Source organism: Bidens hawaiensis, unplaced genomic scaffold (genome assembly GCF_021521415.1).
Source record: "Bidens hawaiensis isolate Kalapana, Puna unplaced genomic scaffold, B.hawaiensis_p1.1 tig00032577_1, whole genome shotgun sequence".
NCBI lineage: Eukaryota > Viridiplantae > Streptophyta > Magnoliopsida > Asterales > Asteraceae > Bidens > Bidens hawaiensis.
Genome location: NW_027495568.1, coordinates 166466 through 189961, shown reverse-complemented (window position 1 = coordinate 189961; position 23496 = coordinate 166466). Strand labels below are relative to the sequence as shown.

The 23496-nt window shown below is 37.0% G+C and overlaps 1 protein-coding gene across 1 annotated transcript; it reads left to right on the top strand.

Annotated features, from left to right (window-relative positions):
* Nucleotides 1-1241: 1241 nt before the first annotated feature.
* On the top strand, nucleotides 1242-6083 carry LOC143583845 (putative disease resistance protein At5g66900). The gene is made up of 5 exons (XM_077066043.1): nucleotides 1242-1909; nucleotides 1985-2391; nucleotides 4106-4467; nucleotides 4844-5055; nucleotides 5145-6083. The coding sequence occupies exons 1-5, from the start codon at nucleotides 1273-1275 to the stop codon at nucleotides 5969-5971; spliced, it is 2445 nt and encodes an 814-aa protein (XP_076922158.1). The 5' UTR covers nucleotides 1242-1272; the 3' UTR covers nucleotides 5972-6083.
* Nucleotides 6084-23496: the final 17413 nt, after the last annotated feature.

Sequence of the window (23496 nt, the reverse complement as noted above, 5' to 3'; positions counted from 1 at the left end):
ATACACACACCCATCAAAATTCATGTTTGGTTAGAATTGTTGACATGTCGTTATATGTGATGCAATTTCGATGAAAACACGAGCTATAAACAATTAAAAGCAAGATAAGCGAAGAAGAATAACAATACTTTAGAAAAAGTGTGTATTCTACGTATACATTTCATGAAAATTTCCTATGTTTTTCATTCGTATAAGTAAAAAAGAAGTATTCGATATTCTAGATATCTATGTCACATTTTCTGCTCTATATAGATCTAACTAATATAGAATAAATATAAAAATTGTTAAATAATATTTTGAACATCTAGTAAGTGAAAAAAAAATAGAATTATTCATGAGTTTAGGATTTAATTAACTAAAGTTAAAATAACTTAATATATGCCAATGAGCTATTGGTAGAGTAGCAGAGGAGATGCTTAGTGTTTTATGTGATTCAGGTTTGATTATTGCCCTCACCATTTAGTTTCAGAGGCAACCGAGTGATAATGTGAGACTAGGCGAGTATGTGTTTTCACTAACTGGATTCTTGAAATGAATGAATTTTATCTTACCGTCATGTCATGCATTCGGGCGAGTGTTCACGGGTGTTGGCCTTAGGTGAATATTTTCCCTGAATCAAAAGACAAATGTATCGTGATATGATAAATTTAACCAATAGTCCATTTGAAAGGTTCCTGACTTAAAAAAAAACTTTAATATATATCATTTTAAAAGACACAAAATATAATACTGATAATAATAAACTTTTTTACCACGTGTAATTATTTATTAAAATGCACGTGAAGTCTTGATCACTATCCGTTGAGATAAAAAAAATGAAGAAGTTTCGTCCGATGTTTATCATCTGATGAAACTTCTTCATTTTTTATCGGATAAACGTAGGATAAACTTTATCCTACTTCCCTATAAAGAAACGTATCTTGTTCTTACGAACTTCTTCCCCAAACACTCAAACGGTATTCTCAGAAGTTACTAATATCTTCCTTCACCCAAGGTATTTTCATTTCTATGGTATGGATTATTATTGTTAAGTCCTATATATATATATATATATATATATATAATCCAATCCGGTAGACAGTAGTACATAATAACTATTCTACTTTCAATTATCTATATCACCTGCTTCAGGAACTTAAGTTATTGTTATCATCTCGCTCTATTGAACCCCAATTGTTAGTTTTAAAAAGACAGTTCATTGTTAGGGTTTTGTTTTGACTTTTGTCTGTTATTTAATTTGGGGCTTTTATAATTTAGTTGTGGTTTTCACAGATGGTTGTACAAAGTGCACAATTGATGGCTTTAAAAACTGCTTCTATTGACCTACACCAAGCAGTGGCATCAGAAACCAACAAGACACCCAAATTCCGAACCCTACTCAAACGCCTAGACGAAACGTTAACTAACATCCAGCCGATATTACAAGAAAGCAGCCGGTTGAGCAAAGTGTTGGACCGCCCTGAAAACGAGACAGACACATTCATACTCCACTTAAAAGATGGTAAAATGGTGGTTTCCGAGTGCTCAACGATCCAGTTTTGGTATGTGCATAAAAAGTCAGCTCATGCCAATAAGTTGATTCACTTGGACCATGAACTGTTAAGGTTCTTTCGTGATGAATTACAGGATGACACGAGTACCGGTATTAGGAGGACTCAGACTGATGTTCATGCTTTGGGCCGCAAAATGGATCGAGTACTTTCGACTATTACTAAACAGCCAAGTGGATTATCGAGTTCTGGCAGTGTTCCACAGCTCCCGGATATCATTATTGGTTTTGATATTCATCTTAAAGAATTGAAACGCGTGCTTCTCAAAGACGCGAATCAGGTGGTCACGGTTTCAGCTCCAGGAGGTTGTGGGAAGACCACACTTGCAAAGATGCTTTGCCATGATAATGAAATTAAAGGTATGAACTTGTTTATGTTGTTAACTTTGTATTTAAATTTTTTCAACTAGCTTAACAGTAATATTATTTGCGCAGGTATTTTTGGGGACAATATTGTGTATGTTACTGTTTCTAGAACAACCTCTCTTAAGACACTTGTCCAGAAAATATTTACACATCATTTTCGTGAAAACGATTGTGAGTTTGAAACTGATGAAGAGGCAAAGAACCAGCTAAAGAACGTTTTAAGTCAAATGGGATCAGAGAAGATATTACTGGTTTTGGATGACGTATGGTGTGAATCTCAATCGATAATTCAAGATCTTAAATTCCCAATCCCGGGTTACAAAATCTTGGTCACATCAAGGTTTTTGTTTCCAAGTCTCGGTTCCACATATGAATTGGGCTTGTTAAATGATGAAGATGCAAGGACTCTTCTTAACCATTCAGCTTTTACATGTGACGCAAATCAAATTAATGTACCTGATGATCTCATTATCAAAGTAAGAGTTCAAAATCATTTCTTGACTACATATTTGTGTATGTTACATGATTATTGTCACACCTCGGTTTCCCTGTGGATGACTTGTGTTGGATTCACACATCCCAAACTAACTGTTACACAACGGTAGTCTCAAAAGTAAAACCTTGACGTTTTCACATAAAAAAATTTAACTGTTTTCTAAAAAATTAAATCAGAGTCAGGGCCATTCCCTGCGAATTCAGTTGCCTTGTGCGATTAGCAGAAAATAGGTCCCTAAAATATAAACTGATATATATATGCAAAGGAATTCAATAACAGGAAGATAATTTTGATAACAATAAACAAAAAAAATTATTGTCTTTGGAAAGACTTCTTAATTCTTGATTTATTTTTCTCTTTTTACGTTTTGACTACCGGATAGTTTATTTAGGATGCATGATTTCTGAAAATCATATCGGTTTCCAGCTATTAGCTAACGTTATTCTAAAGTATGCTATATCAAAGTATCGAACATAAATCATATCTAATCATATAATCTAAGTATTAATCTAATCATATTGATATAATCTAATATTATACTATAAATATCAATTCAATCAATCAATCAATCATACCCAGTAAAATCCCACCGACAGCAGAGCTAACTATAAATATCAATTAAATCTGAATAATGTTATCTATTGGACATTTGGACAAACCTATCAATTTGATGAGACTTGAACAGTTATCGATTGAACCTGTTTATCGGTTTGGACAAATTAGAAACCTGTTGATCGATTATTTATCAGTAATCAGTAGAGAATAATCAATAATCAAACAAATTATATAATGTATAGTATTAATCAAATCATATAATCAAGCAAATAATCAATTGGACTTAAACGATTCTCGATTGAACTTGTTTATTGATTTGGACAAACCTGAAGCCTGTTGAACATTGATCGATTATTAATCAATAGATTATAGAAAATAGTCAATACTAGATAATAGGCAATAGACTGGATTACTTGAACAATTGTCGACCTGCTGAGAAACTGGGCCCTGCGGTTGCACACCCATCGGCCATCACTTGCTATGGGACGCCCTTGATCAGAGTTCTATTTGAATGCCAAGAGCCTTTTTTCAGATTAGCCGGTTAATGCCTTACTTTTCACTTTCCCTTTTTTCAACTAGGGTTCTCTTTACTTCCTGAAATACACGCTAAAACAGACACTGTAAGCTGGTGAGCTCGAGCTTTAAACATATAAAATACTTTAAAAAACTGTTTACTTTGCAAACAAAGACATGCCATAACAAGCTCAATTAACTTCAAAGCTTTTCTAAAAAACTTTACTACAAATTGGCTTATGAATTATTAGGGGTTTCACTGTGCCTATTACCTGCTGGCGCATGGCTTACACTTCTGCCACCACATTTTAACTCTTCCACGGAACTGAGCAGTAACTCAACCAACATGTAGTCTCTTTTGGATCATACAGCCAACTCACAAAAACGTTAGCGTGCATACACTTAAAAACAATTAACTTGTTTAGGAACTCATCTAGCATGCATACAATATTTCAAATTCTCAACTTGCATGTACTCACGCCCAAAACATTTAATAAAATGTGGGCATGACATCTCACTAGCGACTCACCTTAACCAGATCTTGTAACGAATCCAAGGCTCGCTTAGATCCATACACTAAGTTTACATATCACCCAATACACTATTGACTTTGGTTTTCTTTATAGATGGTCAAGAGCTGTAAAGGATTTCCATTGGCTCTCACAGTGGTCGGTGCATCACTGCGCGGTCAAGACGAGCTCACATGGAGAACAACTTTGAACAAATGGTCAGAAGGTCAAACTATCTTCCACTCAAACAGCCAGTTACTGTTTAGTCTTCAGGCCAGTGTTGACGCGCTTGAATCTTTGCCGATAGCCCGTGAATGTTTCCTTGATTTGGGTTCGTTTCCAGAAGACGAAAAGATTGCGGCTTCTGCTCTTGTGGATATATGGCCCGAGTTATACAGTCTAGACAGAGAAGGAATGTATACAATTGAATACCTTCTTGAACTTTCTTCAAGAAATCTTCTCAATCTTAATGTTTCAAGGTTAAGAAGCTATTTTTTACGTAAGGGTACTCGGGGCACATATCTCACTACCCATATTACCCAAATCTTCCACTTGATCACTTGGAGACAACTCAAAACTATTCAAAGAAACCCAAATTGGTTGCGGTGGTGTTTGGCATGAACGAAACTACCCAATCGACTACCAACACAATCACGTTCCAAGCCGAAACCATTGTTGATCTAGCAGCAGTACCTGAAAATCCAAGCTGAAACCATTTGCTGATTCAGTTGCACCACTTTACCAGATCTTGCCGAACTACCCATTCGACTACCCGAGCTGCGCCCCTAGTACCCTAGATTAATTTAATTATCTGTTTTCTTCATTTGTACTGACTTTATTGTTTGATTATTTAAGGAATGATGCTAGTGAAATTGAAGGTTACTGTAACGAGCACTATGTCACACAGCATGATTTGTTAAGAGAATTAGCCATTCATCTGAGTAGCCAAGAGCCAACACCGCAAAGAAAACGATTGTTTATAGAAATTCATGCAAACATTAAACCGACTTGGTGGATTGAATATAACCAACAACCAATTTCTGCTCGTCTTCTGTCTGTTACAACAGGTTTATTTCTTAATCCAAATCATGAAATCAAATCATATGCCAGTATAGATAAAGTAACTGTATCTAATATCTGAATTTTTGGTTTGCAGATGAAACATTTTCCTGTAATTGGAATGATCTTAACGCACCAAAAGTTGAAGTTCTGATATTAAACCCACGAGGTAAAAACTACACACTGCCCCATTTCATAAAAACATTGAACAAGTTGAAGGCGTTAAACATCACAAGCTATGGGATTTACCCTTCTGAACTGCATGAACTCGCTTTTATCAGTTTTCTATCCAACTTAAAAAGTATAAGACTCGAACACGTCTCACTTTCTCCCTCAATTCAATCCATTTGTGAATTGAAGAACTTGCAGAAGCTTTCCTTTATCATATGCAAGATCGGTAATGCATTCGTTGACTTTTCTTCTATGCCACCGAATCTCAAAGAACTTGAATTTGATGGTTGTTATGATTTGAAACAAGTGCCTGCTAGCATATGCAATCTTGTTTATCTTAGGAAACTTACAATCACTAACTGTCACGAACTTGAAGCTCTTCCTAAAGGACTCGGGTCTCTGTCAAATCTGGAAATACTAAGGGTTCATTCGTGTACACGATTGGTCAAATTACCCGAGTCGATTAGGGACCTTTGTAATTTGGTGTTTCTTGATATTTCTGATTGTTTGAGTATAAACTCACTGCCAGATCAGATTGGGGAGCTTAAGGGATTGAGGGTGTTGAAGATGAGTGGTTGTCATGGACTCGAAGAGTTGCCGGCTTCTGTGACCGATTTATCTTTGTTAGAAGATGTGATTTGTGATGAAGAGACGTCTTATTTATGGCATTATTATGAAAGTGATTTATCTGATGTGAAGATTAATGTTGTTGAAGATGACCGACTCGCTAACTTTAAAAAAATAGTGGGGTAGTAGCTTGAATGGCCTGGAATCTGGTGGTCGCTTTTCGTTGTATCTATAATTGTTACTAATAATATTGTTTAAAACGTATGTAGGTTTCATCTGTGTGATATAATTTGTTATGTATGATATTGTTTAAAACATATGTAACTTTCGTATGATTATGTAGTGTAGGATATGATATGTATGAGTATGACTATGTTTTGTGTACTTTGGTGATGTTTGAGCTCTTTTATAGATGACATCTTGAAGGGTATAGGTTTAGAACCACTTTTATTGTTGTTCTACACGGACCAAATGATCATGACCTGGAATAGTGTACTTGGTTTAAGAAGCAGCGGTGGACTTGTGGTGGTGGTGGTCGTTAACTATGGTTAATGTGGCTGGCGGTTTAAGAACAAAGCAAAATAAAAACTTCTGAGATAAAAAGTTAATAATTTAAGAAGAGAGTAAGTGGTTTTTTAATTATTCGGTTTGGACTTAGATAACCTAAAATTCAATTCGAACTGAAATCGAAAGAAGAATTCGAATTCAGGGTTATACGACTCGAGTAACTACCTCGGCGAATTCACATTACATACAGCTTTTTTCGCCTTTATAGAGTATATGGGTTTTGGGTTCTTTCTAAGTTTTTTATACCATATAATAAGATATTAGTTTAGGGATGTTTTTTTTATATAGTTTCATATATAATTTTGAACTTTGTTTCATATATAATTTTCAACTTTTTTAATTTGATTAGTTCAAATAGTCCCAAATTCGAACTGAATATGAATAACTTATTCGAATCAATACGTTTTTACAAATTTTTAAAGGTAGAAAGACCAGAGTTGATAAATAAAACTATTAAGTAACATTTCGATGTCAATTGCCACAATATATATGACTTTAAACATATATCTTATACGTACCCTTGAAACCCATCACCATGCCATCATAAAACATCCTGCATACCCTCCTGTACTCCATGCAACATGTTTTATTGCCTTGCTTACAATATGCATTTTAATTTTCTGATACACATTTGATCGTAAGCGTATAAAAGACCTTGCTTGGGTTAACAGTGTTGGGTTTAATCTTGACGGGCCAAACGGGTCCATGGGTATTGATCATCAGTTAGTGTTTTATTTAGTGTGCATGGAATAAGCAAAAGCTTCAAGGGTTCAAGTGGAGTTCGCATGGAAGGAATCTTGAAGACTATGCATTTATTTATATTATGTCTTATTTTTTATTGTTTATTAGCTAGTTAGAATTGGTATTCTAGTTGACCAGATTTCAAGGATGTAAACGTTGGTAGAAGTGTAACGTTAGAAGAATGGGTCAGTAGTTGTATCGGTTCCATAGGAGAGTTCAGTTTTTTTTCTTTGGTTGCTGCTTTTCACATGTCTTTTTGTTTGCTTCTTTCTTATTCACAAAGATCATACAACAAAACTTTGTTTCTTTGTGTTTGATTCTTGTTTTTATCTTGGCCTGATTTCCAACAAACATAAATGATCATGATAGAATTATGATTTAAATGAAGTCTCTAATATCTCCCTATTAATCTCCTGATGTTATAATATGATTCTGTCTATTGCCAAAACTGATACACATCAATATCATATATGTTAACGTACTCTTTCGATAAGCTTTAATTAGTAAAATGTTCTCCACTTTCTATTATAAGAACATTAATTACCGACAGATGATACAATTTTCTACATGGTCGAGTAAGTAGACCACTCTTTGGATTAATTGTGACAGCAACACTATGGTGACTGTTAAGAGGGTCGTTACTAAGGAGTCCCTTGATCAAATCAGATATAGTGACTATTAACAAAACGCTGTGACACACAATTCAGTTGGTAACCAATTACAATGACGAAATACATTGATATGATTTGCTTCATTGTATTTCCACCTAGTATCATATAATTATATACCAGCTGATTACTACACGTACAATTATGTTAGCATTTGATCATGAATTCATGATATTTAGGTATACATATAATTAATTATATAGTGTTGATATATAAGAGAGTTATGTTCGTGTAATTTGATAAGTGATTCATCACCAACTGACCAAACGTTTATTTTACTTATATGACGGAGATAAAATTACTTAATTTAAATATAGAGATGATGATCACCTTGAAAAAAGTCAAAAACAAATACTAAATAATTAAACTTCTCTCTCTCTCTTTTTTTTTTTTTTTAAATATCCAGCCTGAAACAAAAACACAAGAAATTTTCGAGGAAAAGCTCATCCTAACTCTTAACCTTGCAATATAGACCAAATGCAAAATACACCTTTAATTTCCTTGCTTTAGTCTACACGTTTGCTTTATTCCTTGAAGTTGATAATACTTAATAACAAAAAGCTGACTTTGACCGAGTCAACCCAGAAATATCACAAGTTGATAAGTTCTCATTATCATCTTCAAAGGTCTTTTCCAAATAAAAATCGCCTGATTGTAAATGATCACGAAAAGAGAAACTGAACCTTTTTTTAATTATTAGTTTCATTAGTATTTGAAGTTGAACTTTTATTTAATAAGTAGTTTTTCAAATTAACACAAATGATAGACACAGAAAAAAGGTGGTAAAAAATTATATAACACTAATATTTCAAAGTAAAAAAACTATTAGAAATATTCTAACATATCAAAAATCCAAATTTATATTTAGTTAATATATTTAAACTATTACAATAAAATAATCTAATTAGAACAAAATTAAGTAAAGATAAGAATACATGCTTCATAAATAATAACGTTAAGAAATAATATAATTTCTTTTATATAAAATTGAATCGAATGAATAGCCTCTTTAAGGTTTACATAAGAAGTGTAGCCTGCCTGATTCTTTATTATGTATTAAACCCAACTAGCTTTATTTAAATTACTTTTAGTTACATGATATTACTTATATCTATTGACTGATAACACTTTTAATATTCGATATTTGTTGAGAGTATTAAAAACCAATATCTCTTTAATTATTATTTTTTTCTTCTTTTTTCTTAGGAATTACTCCATAAAATAGTAACAAATTTTGAAAGTTGTTCTAATCAGGTCACTAATAAAAACTTTTGTTCCAATCAGGTCATCAAACTTTCATTTTTGTTTCAATCCTAGATATTTTACCTGCTAATCTAGGTTTTTTTTAAAAAAAAATCAAAAAATTAATAAAAAAACCATAATTCAAAATATAAATCAAAAACAAAAAAAAGTGAAAAAAAACTAAAAGGTTTCGTCCATTGTCCTCGTTCAACAAACAAAAAACAAAAAAAAAACCGATCCGAAACCCGTTTTGACCTTTCAGACCCGGACCCGTTATGACCCGAACCTGTTGACCCTAACCCGTTCCGACCGAACCAAAAACAACCCATTTTAGTCAAAACGAGCTGAAACAAGCTGTTAAGTGCTAAAACGAACTGAAAAATCGCTTAAACGAGCTGTTAGGTGCTGAAACGAACTGAAAAAATCGCTTAAACGAGCTGTTAAGTGCTGAAACGAACTGAAAAATCGCTTAAACGACCTATTAGGTGCTTAAACGAATTAAAAAATCGCTTAAACGACCTATTAGGTGCTTAAACGAACTGAAAAATCGCTTAAACGAGCTGTTAAGTGCTAAAACGAACTGAAAAATCGCTTAAACTAGCTGTTAAGTGCTAAAAAAAACTGAAAAATCGCTTAAACGAGCTGCTAGGTGTTTAAACGAACTGAAAAATCGCTTAAACGAGCTGCTAGGTGTTTAAACGAACTGAAAAATCGCTTAAACGAGCTGTTAAGTGCTAAAACAAACTGAAAAATCGCTTAAACGAGCTGTCAGGTGCTGAATGGAACTGAAAAATCGCTTAAACGAGCTGTTAGGTGCTGAATGGAACTAAAAAATAAACGAGCTGTTAGGTGCTGAATGGAACTAAAAAATCGCTTAAACGAGCTGTTAGGTGCTAAAACGAACTGAAAAATCGCTTAAACGAGCTGTTCGGTGCTGAAACGAACTAAAAAATCGCTTAAACGAGCTGTTAGATGCTAAACGAACTGAAAAATCGCTTAAACGAGCTGTCAGATGCTGAAACGAACTGAAAAATCGCTTAAACGACCTGTTAGGTGCTGAAACGAACTGAAAAATCGCTTAACCGACCTGTTAGGTGCTTAAACGACTTGAAAAATCGCTTAAACGAGCTGTTAGGTGCTGAAACGAACTGAAAAATCGCTTAACCGACCTGTTAGGTGCTTAAACGACTTGAAAAATCGCTTAAACGAGCTGTTAGGTGCTGAAACGAACTGAAAAATCGCTTAAACGACCTGTTAGGTGCTGAAACGAACTGAAAAATCGCTTAAACGACCAGTTAGGTGCTGAAACGAACTAAAAAATCTCTTAAACGAGCTGTAAAGTGCTGAAACGAACTGAAAAAATCACTTAAACGAGCTTTTGCTGTTAAAACGAGCTGTAACGTGTTGAAAACGCACTGATTGGTTGGTCCAAAAAAAACTGACCCGAAACCCTTTTTGATCCGTTCCGACCTTGACCCGTTCTAATCCAAACATGTTGACCCTAACCCGTTCCGACCTGAACCAAAATAACCATTTTTTAAGTGACTCGTTTCGATCTTAACCCGTTCTGACCCATGACCGGTTTCAACCCAACCCAGCCCATTTGCCACCTATAAATTAACAATACAACTAAAATGATTGTAATTTATTGCAATTTTTCAAAAAAAAAAGAACATTTTTACATTTTTTTTTAATTTTTGCAATTTTCCGAACCTTTTTTGCAAATTTTCGAAATTTTAAAATTATATTTCGCATTTTTATTAATTTTCGCAACTTTTAAAAGTTATTATGTAAAGTAGAAACATTGAAAAATAAAAAATAAAAAACTAGATTACATGCTATCCAGGTAAAATATCTAGGATTGAAAGAAAAATGAAAGTTCAATAACCTAATTAGAACAGAAGTTGTAATCAGCGACTTGACTAGACAACTTTCACAGTTGATTACTATTGTATGGAGTAATCCATTTTTCTTATCATGTAAACCTTTATATCTCGTTGGAAAAGTTCTTCACTTTTCTCTTCTCTCTACGGTAGACAATGGAGCCAAAAAGATTTTAGGCCCATTAGGATTAGATTGTATATAAATTTAAGACAAATTAAATAAAATTCATGGGCTGCGAACATTAATGGGGAATAGAGTTGGAGGCGGCATCAGAATGCCAAAGTGGGCATATTGTACTAGTTAGTTTTGTTGCTACATTCCAATACAATCCGCTATTAGAATTACTGAAAAGTAATTTGTATCATATTGTACTATTACTCAGTTTCTAATATAATATATAGTAAGATATAAAAAATTTAAATACTATTTTATACTTACTTTTTATTAACAATTAACTAAATACGATAATAAATTTGAGAAAAAGTCTTTTAAAGGTCGTTTTTTCTCGGTGTCTTAATTGTACTTTTTTTCTTCTTAAATAAGTTAATCCGACATCACACATAAGGCCAAGTGTAGTGGGCTACAATTTGGGACGAGAAGGGTCGACAAAGGGCGCGAACACCGCCCCCGGGGGCGGTATTTGGGCGAAAATGGGTAGGGGCGAGGTCTTCTCCTCGCCTGGAAGAGGGGCGAATTTTCAAGGTGGTGGGGCCGGCATGCATGGATGTGTGTGTGTTAAATATACATATACATATACTAGTACGAAACCCGCGCGATTCGACGGGATCCAAACACAACTTGTAATACGACAATCAAATTATAAACTAAACGCAAAACACAAAACTTTAATAATGTCACATCTAATGTAAGAAAATACATATAACTCATCACCATAAAACATATTTTGTGAATCCTAGTCAAACAAAATTAAATCAATCTCTTTCACGCTAATCTTAAACGTCTATGATGGCAAAAAAAAATTACATGTTGGATGACTTCCACAACTTTTGTTGGATGTTGGCAAAAGCTCTCTTAGCTATTCTGACTTTTGGACCTGAAATAAGGCTTGCCAAGAATTTCATTAAAGAATAACGACTCGTGGGTTTACAATAACAGTCTCCCCCGGGGATGGAATTGCAAGGCCCACACAATCATGGGTTCTTGTCGTCTTATTTCCATCAACAGTCCCTTTCTCGTGTATAATTGTAATGCCTTGCTTGACTATCTGTAACCAACACTCTAATTATTAAAACTGAACTTAACGACTTTTAAGTAATAAATCTAAGCACATTAGTGTCATACAACATAGAATAGTGTTACAAACTTATAATCACACAGTAGTAATATAATTACCTATATTTGCATCTTCAACTTTGACATAAAAATCAGCATCCCACAAAACAGCCGCAGTTGTAAAATAACCTTTCATTTGTTGATAACTTGAGGTAACCCTCAATATGCTCTAGCATCGACCTCCCCATGCTTTTCTTTTGCTTCAATAGCTCTATCAAGATTACCACCCATTAGGGGTGTTCATTATTAAAATCACACCCGAGAAAGTCCAAATTTGCCCACTCACATGTTGTAAAATATTGTGCAACGTTATCTCCTTTCTAGGTACCACATCAAGCAGCCACATTTGATTGATTAACGCTCATGGAATCCATACAAACCTGAAGCCACAAGTTGTTAAACATGCATCTTATTTAGTTTTAATAATCTATAGTTGTGCTCACTCGAGAGGAAAATAATTGTAAAACAGTTGTAGTTGACTCAACTTATTGTTGCATTATTCCTCCTTTGTTTGAGTGCCAATCAAAAGCCTTTTTCAACACCGCCTTGCCAAGGCCATCGAGTACATAATCAAACGACCTAAAACAGCAGTCATATACTCAAAACTGCCAAAAACCAATCTGAAAGGTTCTTTGACCCGTATTCAATTAAATGAACCAACCAAAACAAATCTGAACGAACATGAAAAAAATATTATGCTCATGTTAAACGGAGTAACGTACAAACATGAACACGGGTCTCATTCGTTTATTTATTTTCGTCAACATTCGTTCGTTTATTTTCGCCTATGTTTGTTCTTGACCTTCTTTAACATATTCATTTTAAATTTTTTAGGCCTGCTACAGTTTAGTCTAGTTTTAACAAATCTTACGCCCTATACATTGTTGTTCACATTTACTAAGTTTGTTCGTGAACAACTTGTTTATACAGTTAACGAACAAGCATAAATGAGCACGAACACACTTATTTTCTTAACAAACGAACATGAACAAGAAAATCATGTTAAATTAACTGTCCGTGTTCAATCGTTTGTTCGATTAAAGTTAAATGAACGAACATTTGAGCCCGTTTATACAAAAAATTCGGTGACCTTTGTACACCGTGTGGTCATAAAAACCTACACCATTTTTCATTGTTAATAAAATAATATGTATCTATTGATTGAAAAAGTATAAAAACTGGACCTGGAAAACAGTGTGCAATTATAGATATGACCTTATCGGCCGATTTATCACGACATTCCATAATTTTTAATGCTTTTCCATCAAGCTTCTTTCCAGCTCAAACCCAACCTAAAGATATAACTTTTGTTATTATTTATATAATCTAATCTAGAGCAATATATATACATGCAAATATGTGTGTGTGTATACCTCGTGCATCAAGCGGACCTGTTCATCTCCAAAGGCTCTATCTTGGCCATTTCAACATTTTTTTTCCAATTTTTTAAGAGCTACAACAGTGGATAGAGGTACGGTGTGCCTACATGAACCTAAATGAACCTTATATTTTTAAGAGCTACCCAGCTCGAGCTAGCTCGCGAGCCTAAATGAACCTTATATTTATATATTTTTTTTACTTTAAATATTTAGTATATCTATTTAATCTTTGTTAATCTGACCCGAACATAACCCTAACCGATTTAATTAATCAAACAAAATATAAAGAAATGTTAATAAAATAAAATAACATAATATAATTCTTTTGTAAGCACGTGATGTAAAAAAAAGTTTATTTACCTGGAGCTGCTGCAGCACGTGTTCATTTGGCATGTTCAATGTCCGACGCATCTATAGTTTCGCCCCACACGCATACTTCACCAATAACGAACTTTTGTTGATCAGGTTTTGTAATATTTTCAAGCGGTTCATGCAAATCCTCAAGCAGATACCGACACAAATATGTTTCAGTGAATTGGGACACTGACACATATATGTTTCAGTTAATTGGTATTCGGGGTTTTCGGATGTAAACGGCTCGGTTTTAATCGGTAATCAGATTATGTGCTTGGGCTTATACAGGTTGCATAATTGGACAAAACTGAAATTGTGTTTTTGTAATACAACTAAAAACAACCTTCTAATGCTATCCTCTCAACAAGTGCAAACATCACCAGCCATCTTTTGTAGCTTTTCAACGTTCATATGTCAATAATACAAACAAATTATGTCAATATATTCTGATACATATATGTGAAAACTACATCAATATGCACATTTTTTGAGGGTCGGTAACAGATGTTGATAAAATTGGTAATAAAACAGCAAATGTGGAAAAAAAACATGGATCAGTTAACTCCATTTTTTCATATGATGCGAAGCTCGGGTCGAGCTTTGGCTCATTTACGATACTACATGAGATTGATCCGAGCTTACGCATAAGTATTATAAAAATATTTAAAAACTTATATAAAATAATTAGTAATTATTATATTAGCTGAGCCCGATATTGAAAAAACAGCTCACGAACCGACCTCAAGCTTTACAAAAATAGCTCGAAACAAGCCAATATCAAGCTCAAGCTCTTGTAAGTCAAGACGAGCCAAGCTCGAGTCTAGTTGAGCTCGTGCTCGCCTCGTTTACATCGATTTTACTAATTAGTTACTACAGATTGTTAAACCATACATATATAGCATCAATTGACAGCTAATAGAAATAACTGAATATAAAGAAAGACATGCCTCAAATACAGTTTTTTGATGATCAAGTTCTTTGTCCAGATCATTGATAGCCAGATTATAACCTTGCATCGATGAAAATGGCTAGTTGGGTGGACCAATCGAATCAATCCCCATTAAACCAGGGTCTAACAGGTCAAACTCACAAAAAGTGTATCAAATGCATAGAAAACAAAACCCTAGAATATGTACCCAGGCAATAATCTTATAATTCAGAGGCTAAAGAAGACTTTAATTTCCGACCCCTGCAACCCTATTCAATATGTAAAAATTGAATTGATTTATAATGCTCAACGATTGTTAAGTGTCAACGATCTTTGTAAGGAGAGCCCAAACAAACAGTCACAAGCACCCGGTAGTGACTGCTTTCTTAGCAATGACAACTAGAGGTGCACAAACCGGTTTTTTTAAAAAAACCGGTTCGGTTATTAACCGGACCGGTTTTTTTTGGCCCGGAAAAAAACCGGTTCGGTTAATAACCGGACCGGTTAATAACCGGTTTTTTGCTGTCAAAACCCTAACCGGTTAGGACCGGTTTAGAAACCGGTTAGAACCGGTTAATAAACCGGTTTTTTTATTAACCGGTTTTTTTTATTAACCGGGTTTTTTTTTTTTTTTTTTTAAATTTCACGGTTTCAAATACGAATATTTGTTTTTTATATTTTGTACTTAATGAAGACCATTATTTTTTCACAGTATAAACAAACCGGTAACTACAAGGCAAAACGGTAACTACAAGGCAAAACGGACTGACCGAAGCCATTCTTTGCTTTCGTTGTTAGGGTTCTTTGCTTGGAAGATGAGTATGAGTGTGTGTTGGTGAATGTGTTTTCAACAAACCAAAGATTAAAAACACATAACTTTCATTTATAGTTTTTACATTAAAAATACAAACATTAAATCGTTATCGCATATTCGTAACTCAAAAATACAAACATTAAATCATTAACACTGAAGAAATCTCTGCCAAGAACTGTTGTTCATGATTTAACTCAAAAATACAAACATTAAATCGTGAACTAGCAGATGCTCCTGTTGTTCCCAATCGCAGTTTGTTCATGATTTGCCTCCATGTTTGCTGTTTCTTTAACTAAATTAGAAAAATCCAAATCAACAAGTAAATAAGAGCACATATTAGGAAAAAGAATGCTTAGACACGATTACATGAACAACTTGCTGTTTCTTACTCATGATTTGCCTCCATGTTTGCTGTTTCTTTAACTAATTTTCTTCGCTACCCGATCCCGAGCTATTTCTTAGGTAATCGTCGTACGCGGCTTCTTCATCGGTCATTGGTTGAGTGTGTCCTTCATTGACCTCGTCTTCATACAATCCCGCTTCATACTCCATTTCCCCCTCGAGTGAGCGTTGATGTTGTGCCCTATCTAAAGAATCCAAGTAATCCTTGTAGCAAATCGACATCTCTATAGCTGGTGCAGTGAGTTGAGTCCTCCTAATCGATATAACCCTGCCAGAAACAGAAAAAGCAGACTCCGAAACTACCGTGGAAGCTTGGACCGTTAGTAAATCTTTGGCCATGGCGGCGAGGATCGGAAACTCATCCTCCTTACCTCTCCACCAAGCCAGCAAATCAAGACTTCTAAATTCATCCGGAGTCATGTGTTTCACAAAGTTGGTACCACCATACCTTCCAAGTTCACTGCTTGGGGTGTTTACCTTTTGACGTTTACCGGCGTCTTCCCAAATCATGCAGTACATCCCCATTTCAAGGTCGGTTTGGGATTGGGATTGGGCAACAGCTCTTAACGAGTCATGAATTTGGGAAGACGACCCGTATTTTGTAAGGTAGACATCATACATGTTTGACAAGGTGGTGTTGAAAGCATTCTTTAAAGTTTGGCTATAATAGGGGTTTTGATCGTCGTTTAACCCTAGCTCATCACAAATTTTTTCTATTAAAGCTTCAACACCACCAACATTGATGCAAGGGTTTAACGCAGCAGCACATGTCAAAACAGCTGGTAGTTCTTGAAAATATTTTCTAAATTTTTCTTTCATTTTTACACCCATATCAAAATAAAGTGCACCCCTACAATGAAGTTCACTCAACTTTGTGCACATGACAGCAATTTTTGGTAAAGCAATGGGGCTTGTTGGATAGTAAACCCCGGATAAACTAGTTGTGCAAGATTTAAAAATTTGAAGGACCTCCGTAACGATCTCAATCAATAACCAGTTTCTAGGATCGTACGGTGCACATTTACCCCTACTTGACAAAATTTGATGAAACGCAATTAATGATTCTTTTTGTTGGATGGCTTTCTCAAACATATTACAAATCGAGTTCCATCTTGTTGGACAATCCCAATTTGGCCCCAACCATTGACAATTAGCTTCTACACAAAATTTTTTGTATCTTGAAAATGTTTTATTGTTGCTAAAAACATCTCGTAACATTCTTTTAAAATTGTTTCTTTGCGTTTCGATCACGTTTAACCCATCTTGCACGGCCAAGTTGATAATATGTGCAATGCATCGGCTATGAAAAAACGCTCCATCACAAATAGGTTTATACTTTAATTTTAAATGGCCAACCGCGGCCGTATTGTTGGACGCGTTATCAAACGAAATTGAAAAGATTTTATGTTCAATCTTGTATTGTCGAATGACTTTATCCAAGATTTGAAAAATATTTCTACCCGTGTGCGGGTAATCAAACAATTGAAACGCAACGGTTCGTTTCATCATTTGCCACGACTCGGGGTCAACCCAATGAGCCGTCACACAAGTGTATGAGTCGGGCGAACCATGAGGTACCGACCACACATCCGTTGTTAAGTTTACACCAGTTTGTAAGTTTGAAAAGCATGAAATTAGTTTGGATTTAGCGTTTTTCCATGCTTTAAGACAATCTCTTCTAAGGGTCGAACGACTTACGTGTTGGTAGCGTGGTTGAACATAGTTTTGCATCATCTCCGTGAATTGAGGGTTGTCGAAGTGGTTGAAAGGAAGTGTTTGTTGAATCACAAAGTTTGAAAACTGTTGACGTACCGCTTCAACGTCGTACGTAAACACCGCTCCTTGATTCGTCATCTCCGGCTGCGAACTACTTCCCGATTCGTCCTTCAAGGCCTTGCAAAAGGGCCTTTGTACATGCGCTTTTAAAGTGGAGTTTGCATCTTTGCCATAAAACTTCAAACAATGTTTGCATCGAGCTTTTTGGCTACCGTTAGACATTTCGCATAGGTCGAAATGTTGCCAAACATCATGGTTTCGTTTCGTGGGGATGACCCGAACGACCGTTTCTCCCGTGTTCGAGGCACCCATGTTGACGGATGAAGCAGCACTGTGGGAGGCCATGATAATCGACTACGAAATAAGAGTGGTATACTCGAGTATGAAATAAACGATTACGAAATAAGAGCGTATGGAGTGGTAATGTGGTATAATTGAGCGTGAGATAACAAAATAATCGCGTATGAAATAAACGTTTAGAGCGTTTGGAGTTGTATAATCGAGTGTGATCTAACCAATACCCAACCTAAACTATATATAGATGTTTGTGGGGGTAAAATGGTAAAAAAAAAAAACGGTCCAAAAACAAAAAAAAACGGGCATATAGCCGTTATAAACCGGTTTTTTTATAAACCGGTTAACCGGTTTTTCCATAACCGGTTAATAAAAAAAACCGGTTTTTCCATTAACCGATTCGTTAACCGGTTTTGGATCTAGAACTTGTAACCGAAAGACGAACCGGCGGTTTCTAAACCGGTCAAACCGGTTTTTAAAAAACCGGTTTTCGTAAAAACCGGTTTCCGGTTTAAACCGGTAAACCGGTTCCCCAACCGGTTTTTTTGGCCATCTCTAATGACAACCATCATCTCGAAAAAAGTCAGCATTCAAAATATCTATTATAAAAGATATTAAAATAAAACACTATAATGGTGTAATAATTGCGACCATTGTTAATAAATTATATTTCTTATAATATAGTTTTAATATCTTAAATTATAAACTTTCTTGTTTATTAATATGCACTATGTATATGTTAAAAATATTACTTTTTTGTTTTTATGCAATAAAGTTGAAAGAAACCATCCTTAGCTTGTTACTGATCAAGCCTTTAGTCATGAAACCAAGTAGATATTATCATAAGATTCCACTATTATGGAAAGATATCGTCTACCTGCTGGACCGCATCAGGGGTGAATAGCATGGTGTTTGGATTGAATGTGGATCGTTCTCCTAAAAATGATTTGATCTTGTAGAACACTTCTAATCGCTAGTAGTCTGCAAGAATACAAAATTTCACTTAATATTCAAATTATTAGACTTAATGATGTGTTAAATCATTAGAAATTTTACAAATAAAATCATATATGCAAATCAAGTATTAGTAAAATAGAAGCTTTGGATGTATAGTCAAAACCAAAGATCAATGCTGTTGATATACTCCCAAATATATGCATCAGTAAAATTTTAAGTTTGGATGTCGAACATAGCTATTTCAATATCACACGACTTTTAAAGAGAAGCAGCTAATATTATCCCATTGCTTTAATTTGCAAAAAAACTACCCCAAAACACAATTAGGCTGAACAAAACAAAACAAGAAAAAAAAACCTAACAAATAACAATTATACTCTTCAATTTCATTTCTTTGTGTAAATTAAAGCACATATCAGGTGAACTAAATTCACAAATAATGAAAGAAATATCAAAGGAAAGTAATAGAGTTTTACCAAAACATAAATAGAATGCGAGTATGCGACCATGGATTCAAGAATCCCACTGCTGAAGTGATGACTGCGGAACTGAAGCCCACGAGAAACAGAAGTTAGGGATTTCTAACCTAGATCTAGGGTTCAAGAGACCAGCAACAAAAAAGAAAGCACGCCGAACTCAAACCTCATAAAATCCCCCCGGCAGATTAAGGATTAAGTAGATGTTTCCCACGAGGGTTAGGTCCGGCAAAGATGGTTATTCTTCTCAACCTGCAAAACAGACACCGTAAGCTCGTCACTGAGAAGGGGGGGTTCCTTCTTGTGACCACCCTCCGGCGTGAGAATCAGACTAGATTGCTCTGAATATAAGTGTATATTGAGAGAAATAGCTAGAGAGAAGATGATGATACCGTTCCAAGGTGTTGGAGTATTTATAGCCGAAGGTAGGTTTCCAAGCAGGTACGGCCAGCTGTATAATATTCCTTTTCCACCAACTATGGGCTATGTTCGTGTCACAATGGGAGTTGGTGGGTAGGCAGCGGCTCATAGTGACATTTTGTACTGGAGCGTGCTCCTCCTCGTACTATTGTCGGTGAGCTGTCACCCTGTGATTGGTTCATGGGTCGCTTTCGTCAGATCTTGTCCATTTGTCCATACATTGGTAGGTATAGTACAAAAGATCTTCTAGAAGCGTACGGACTGGCTCTTTTGGGCGGGAATATTCCTGCCCTGCTCATTCCTTCTTCAGGTGACATTACTGAAGTATTAAGAGTTAGTGCCTTATGCGTGTAGCCTTACTGTTAATGCGGGTAGCCTTCCTTCTTGGCTTGTACCCACAGCTGCGGGGACATGCAGGGTACTGTACCAAGGGAGGTTTTCCTGCGGGAACAGCTGGCTTACTGCGTGTAAGGTCTTCATCTCTCTGAGCATGGTGGGTCCTGCGGATCCAGTTAGTCTTTGCGCAGACGTACCTCTTCCAGGTGAGTCTTGCGGGTCCAACTGGGCTTTGCGGGGACCTACCTCTTCAAGTCCCCCCAGTCCATTGTTCTTCTCATGAATTGTTAATAAGTGAGGTGAACTTTTGGACTTTAAGCAAGGGGTTTTAAAGGGGTTTTCGTTTTTTAAGGTTCTCCGTGGGGATTCTTCCCACAGTTTTCCTAATGTCACTTGCAGAAAATTCCTGACTTTTTCTGCCTGATCTTTGGGTATGATGCGGGTAGGTGCGTAACCTCTCCGCAATCGGGAGCGTTGAGTTTCACTTGTGTAGATTCTCCACGGGGTATTGGTAGTTTTAGACATAGTGATCAGTTATGTTAAACAACCAATTCCACCTTGAAGCTTCAAACAATCTAGTTCTCAACGTTCCCGCCATGCGGGGGTGTTATTTCCCTTTCCGCAAGCATGACCCATAAGATCCATCTTGGGTTCAATTCCCTGCAACTGCTGAGTATGTGAAGGGTTTCGCCTTGACACTGTACCCGCACTTGTCTTATGGTTTCTTGTTTTCCAAGGTATCTTCTTGGCTTCAATTCCCTGCAAGTGCTAAGTATGTGAAGGGTTTAGCCTTGACACTGTACCCGCACTTGTCTTATGGTTTCTTGCTTTCCAAGGTAAGGGGGTATATTCCCTCTTATTTTTGAATCTTTTTGGAATTCAGAGAGTTGGTGAAAGGATAAGGACAGTCCAAACGGTTGAAGGGACGTTGGCGTCTTCTGATGGTTTCAGGACGTGCAGGAAGTTATGACGACGTGACAGCATGTGGTCAATCAGGACGCTTTTTCAGGCGCGTGGGCGCGAATTTCATGACACGCGCCATTCCGACACCTGTTGCCAGCTTGCTTTATCCACACGTATCGTCGTGTCATTGCGCCTGCGCTTTCTCTCTCATCCGCATTAAATTCATCGCATTCATTGCGATGAGTATATAAGGGGGGAGAGGGTGTATCTCGTCCCATATCTTCACTTCACGCTTCCTCCTTTTAAGCGATTTCCGGCGAATACTCATCTTTTCCGGCGAGCATTCTCCTGAAACCGCTTTCTTTCATCTTTAACATTTGAAAAATGTCTTTTTCTACTCATGACCCAGAGGTTAACGTCGAGGAGTCCGACGTTTACCTCGAGAACCCGACGTCTACGTCCGATAAGGACGATAAGAGTACTGCCGGCGAGTGTCAGTGTACTCTTTCTGTCGATGTATACCATTACATCGTCAAGAAGTTCATGCTGGAGCCCTATGAGCTAGAGTTCCCGGAGGCCCATCAGACGGTGTACGTTGCCCCTAAGGGCAAGATAGGGGTTTACGCTTCGTTCTTCTTATATGGGAATCTAAGATTCCCATTAACGAAGTTCGTGTACCGTGTTTTGGAGAAACACGGTGTTCATTTGACGGAGGTGCACCCAATGGCAGTTGCTAAAGTTCGCCATTTTGAATGGGTGTGCCGTATTTTGGGTATCGAGCCTCTAGTCGACCGCCTGATGACCTTATATACCTGGAGGTGCAGGGTTGGTATACCCTTGTCACTCGGATCAAGGGTTTGAAGATCTGCGCTACCGAGCGTAGTCTCCGCTCTTGGAAGCGTGAGTTTTTCTACATTTCCGCTCGCGTCGTTCCCATTGCGATGACGTTCAAGAATGGGAGGGCACTTCCTAACCTTCCGGCTTCCAATTACCAGGAGACGGAGTGGTTCACCAAGATCTCCCAGATTCAGACTCTGGTTTATCGCTTCGCGGAGTCTGGGATGGTGATGCTTGGGATGAGCCGCGTGTGGAAGGATGCCGGGTCTGGGACGCCGCAAATACCCATCGTTCTCGAATACGGTTTGAACTATCTTCCTTTTGGTACGCCCCGTCTTTTATGTTGGTTTAGGGTTTTCCTTCTAACATTTTTATCGTTTTTATTTCAGAAGGGAACAACTTACATTCGCTCTTGCACCCGCGGGAGACTGGTGGTCCCGCACGATTGGGTACTCGTGATCTCGATGAGAACGAGTTGCCCATTTTGGAGCAGACTGTGGATAGATTCGTAGAGGTCTACCCGCCAGGCCACGAGATTTTAAGCGTCACTCGGCCAGGTAAGGAGTTCTTTAATCCTCGTCCTCTTCATGCTCAAACTTCTGTTGGAATTCCTCTGATCTTGTCATCTTCTGATGAGGGATCCGCAGATGGGCCTTTATTGTGAGGAAGAAGAAGGCGGCCGGCGTGAAGGGCAAAACGAAGGTTGCTACCTTCGTTAACCTGGGGAATCAGTCTGATTCCGAGACTGAAAGTGAGGAGGCGGCGGGGAACCTTGGCGGTGGTGGCGAGGCCATTGTCTCAGAGGTTGAGACAACGGCTGTCACTTCCGAGCCACCAAGCGCTGCGAAGGTGACTGGCGTGAAGAGGCCAGTTTCATCGGGTCCATCTCCGCCTTTCAGGGCTTTCAAGATCAAGAAAACCAGTAAGTATACTTTTTGTGTACATTTTCTGCATTTCCTTCCGCCTTTGTTTTTAATATCTTTTTTTCTTCATGCAGGAGTGGACTTATCTGCTTTCGAGAGCGGTGCGGGAGGAAGCGGTTCAGGACCCACGACGATAGGTTTGGTCAACCTATCCGAGGCGATGACCCAGGCGGCTGCGCCTGTTTCTGGTACTGGTTCACTTGCTCATACTGTTGAAGCAACTGTTCCGGTTATGATGTCATCTGTCATGGCTGCTGTGCCGATGATGGCGTCCAGTTTCGTTGCTGCGTTAAGCAGTTCAACTTCTCCGCCGGCCGTCAGTGCCATCTTTACTACATCCTTCACCGGACCGGCGGTGACTTTTTCTGTGAGCTCATCCGCAGCAGCTACCACGGTTGTGAGTTCATCTCAAATGAGTTCATCTCCGATGGTTTCTACCTCAGTGGCTTCTACAGTGTCACATTCGGCGTCAACGACTACCTCGTCTTTGGCCGGTTCTTCAGGTATGTTTAGAGTT

Coding starts and splice junctions, on each gene's coding strand:
- LOC143583845 (XM_077066043.1), top strand. CDS start 1,273: ATGGTTGTACAAAGTGCACAATTGATGGCTTTAAAAACTGCTTCTATT. Junction 2,392..4,105: donor CTGATGATCTCATTATCAAA/GTAAGAGTTCAA, acceptor TTTTCTTTATAG/ATGGTCAAGAGCTGTAAAGG. Junction 5,056..5,144: donor TCTTCTGTCTGTTACAACAG/GTTTATTTCTTA, acceptor TTTGGTTTGCAG/ATGAAACATTTTCCTGTAAT.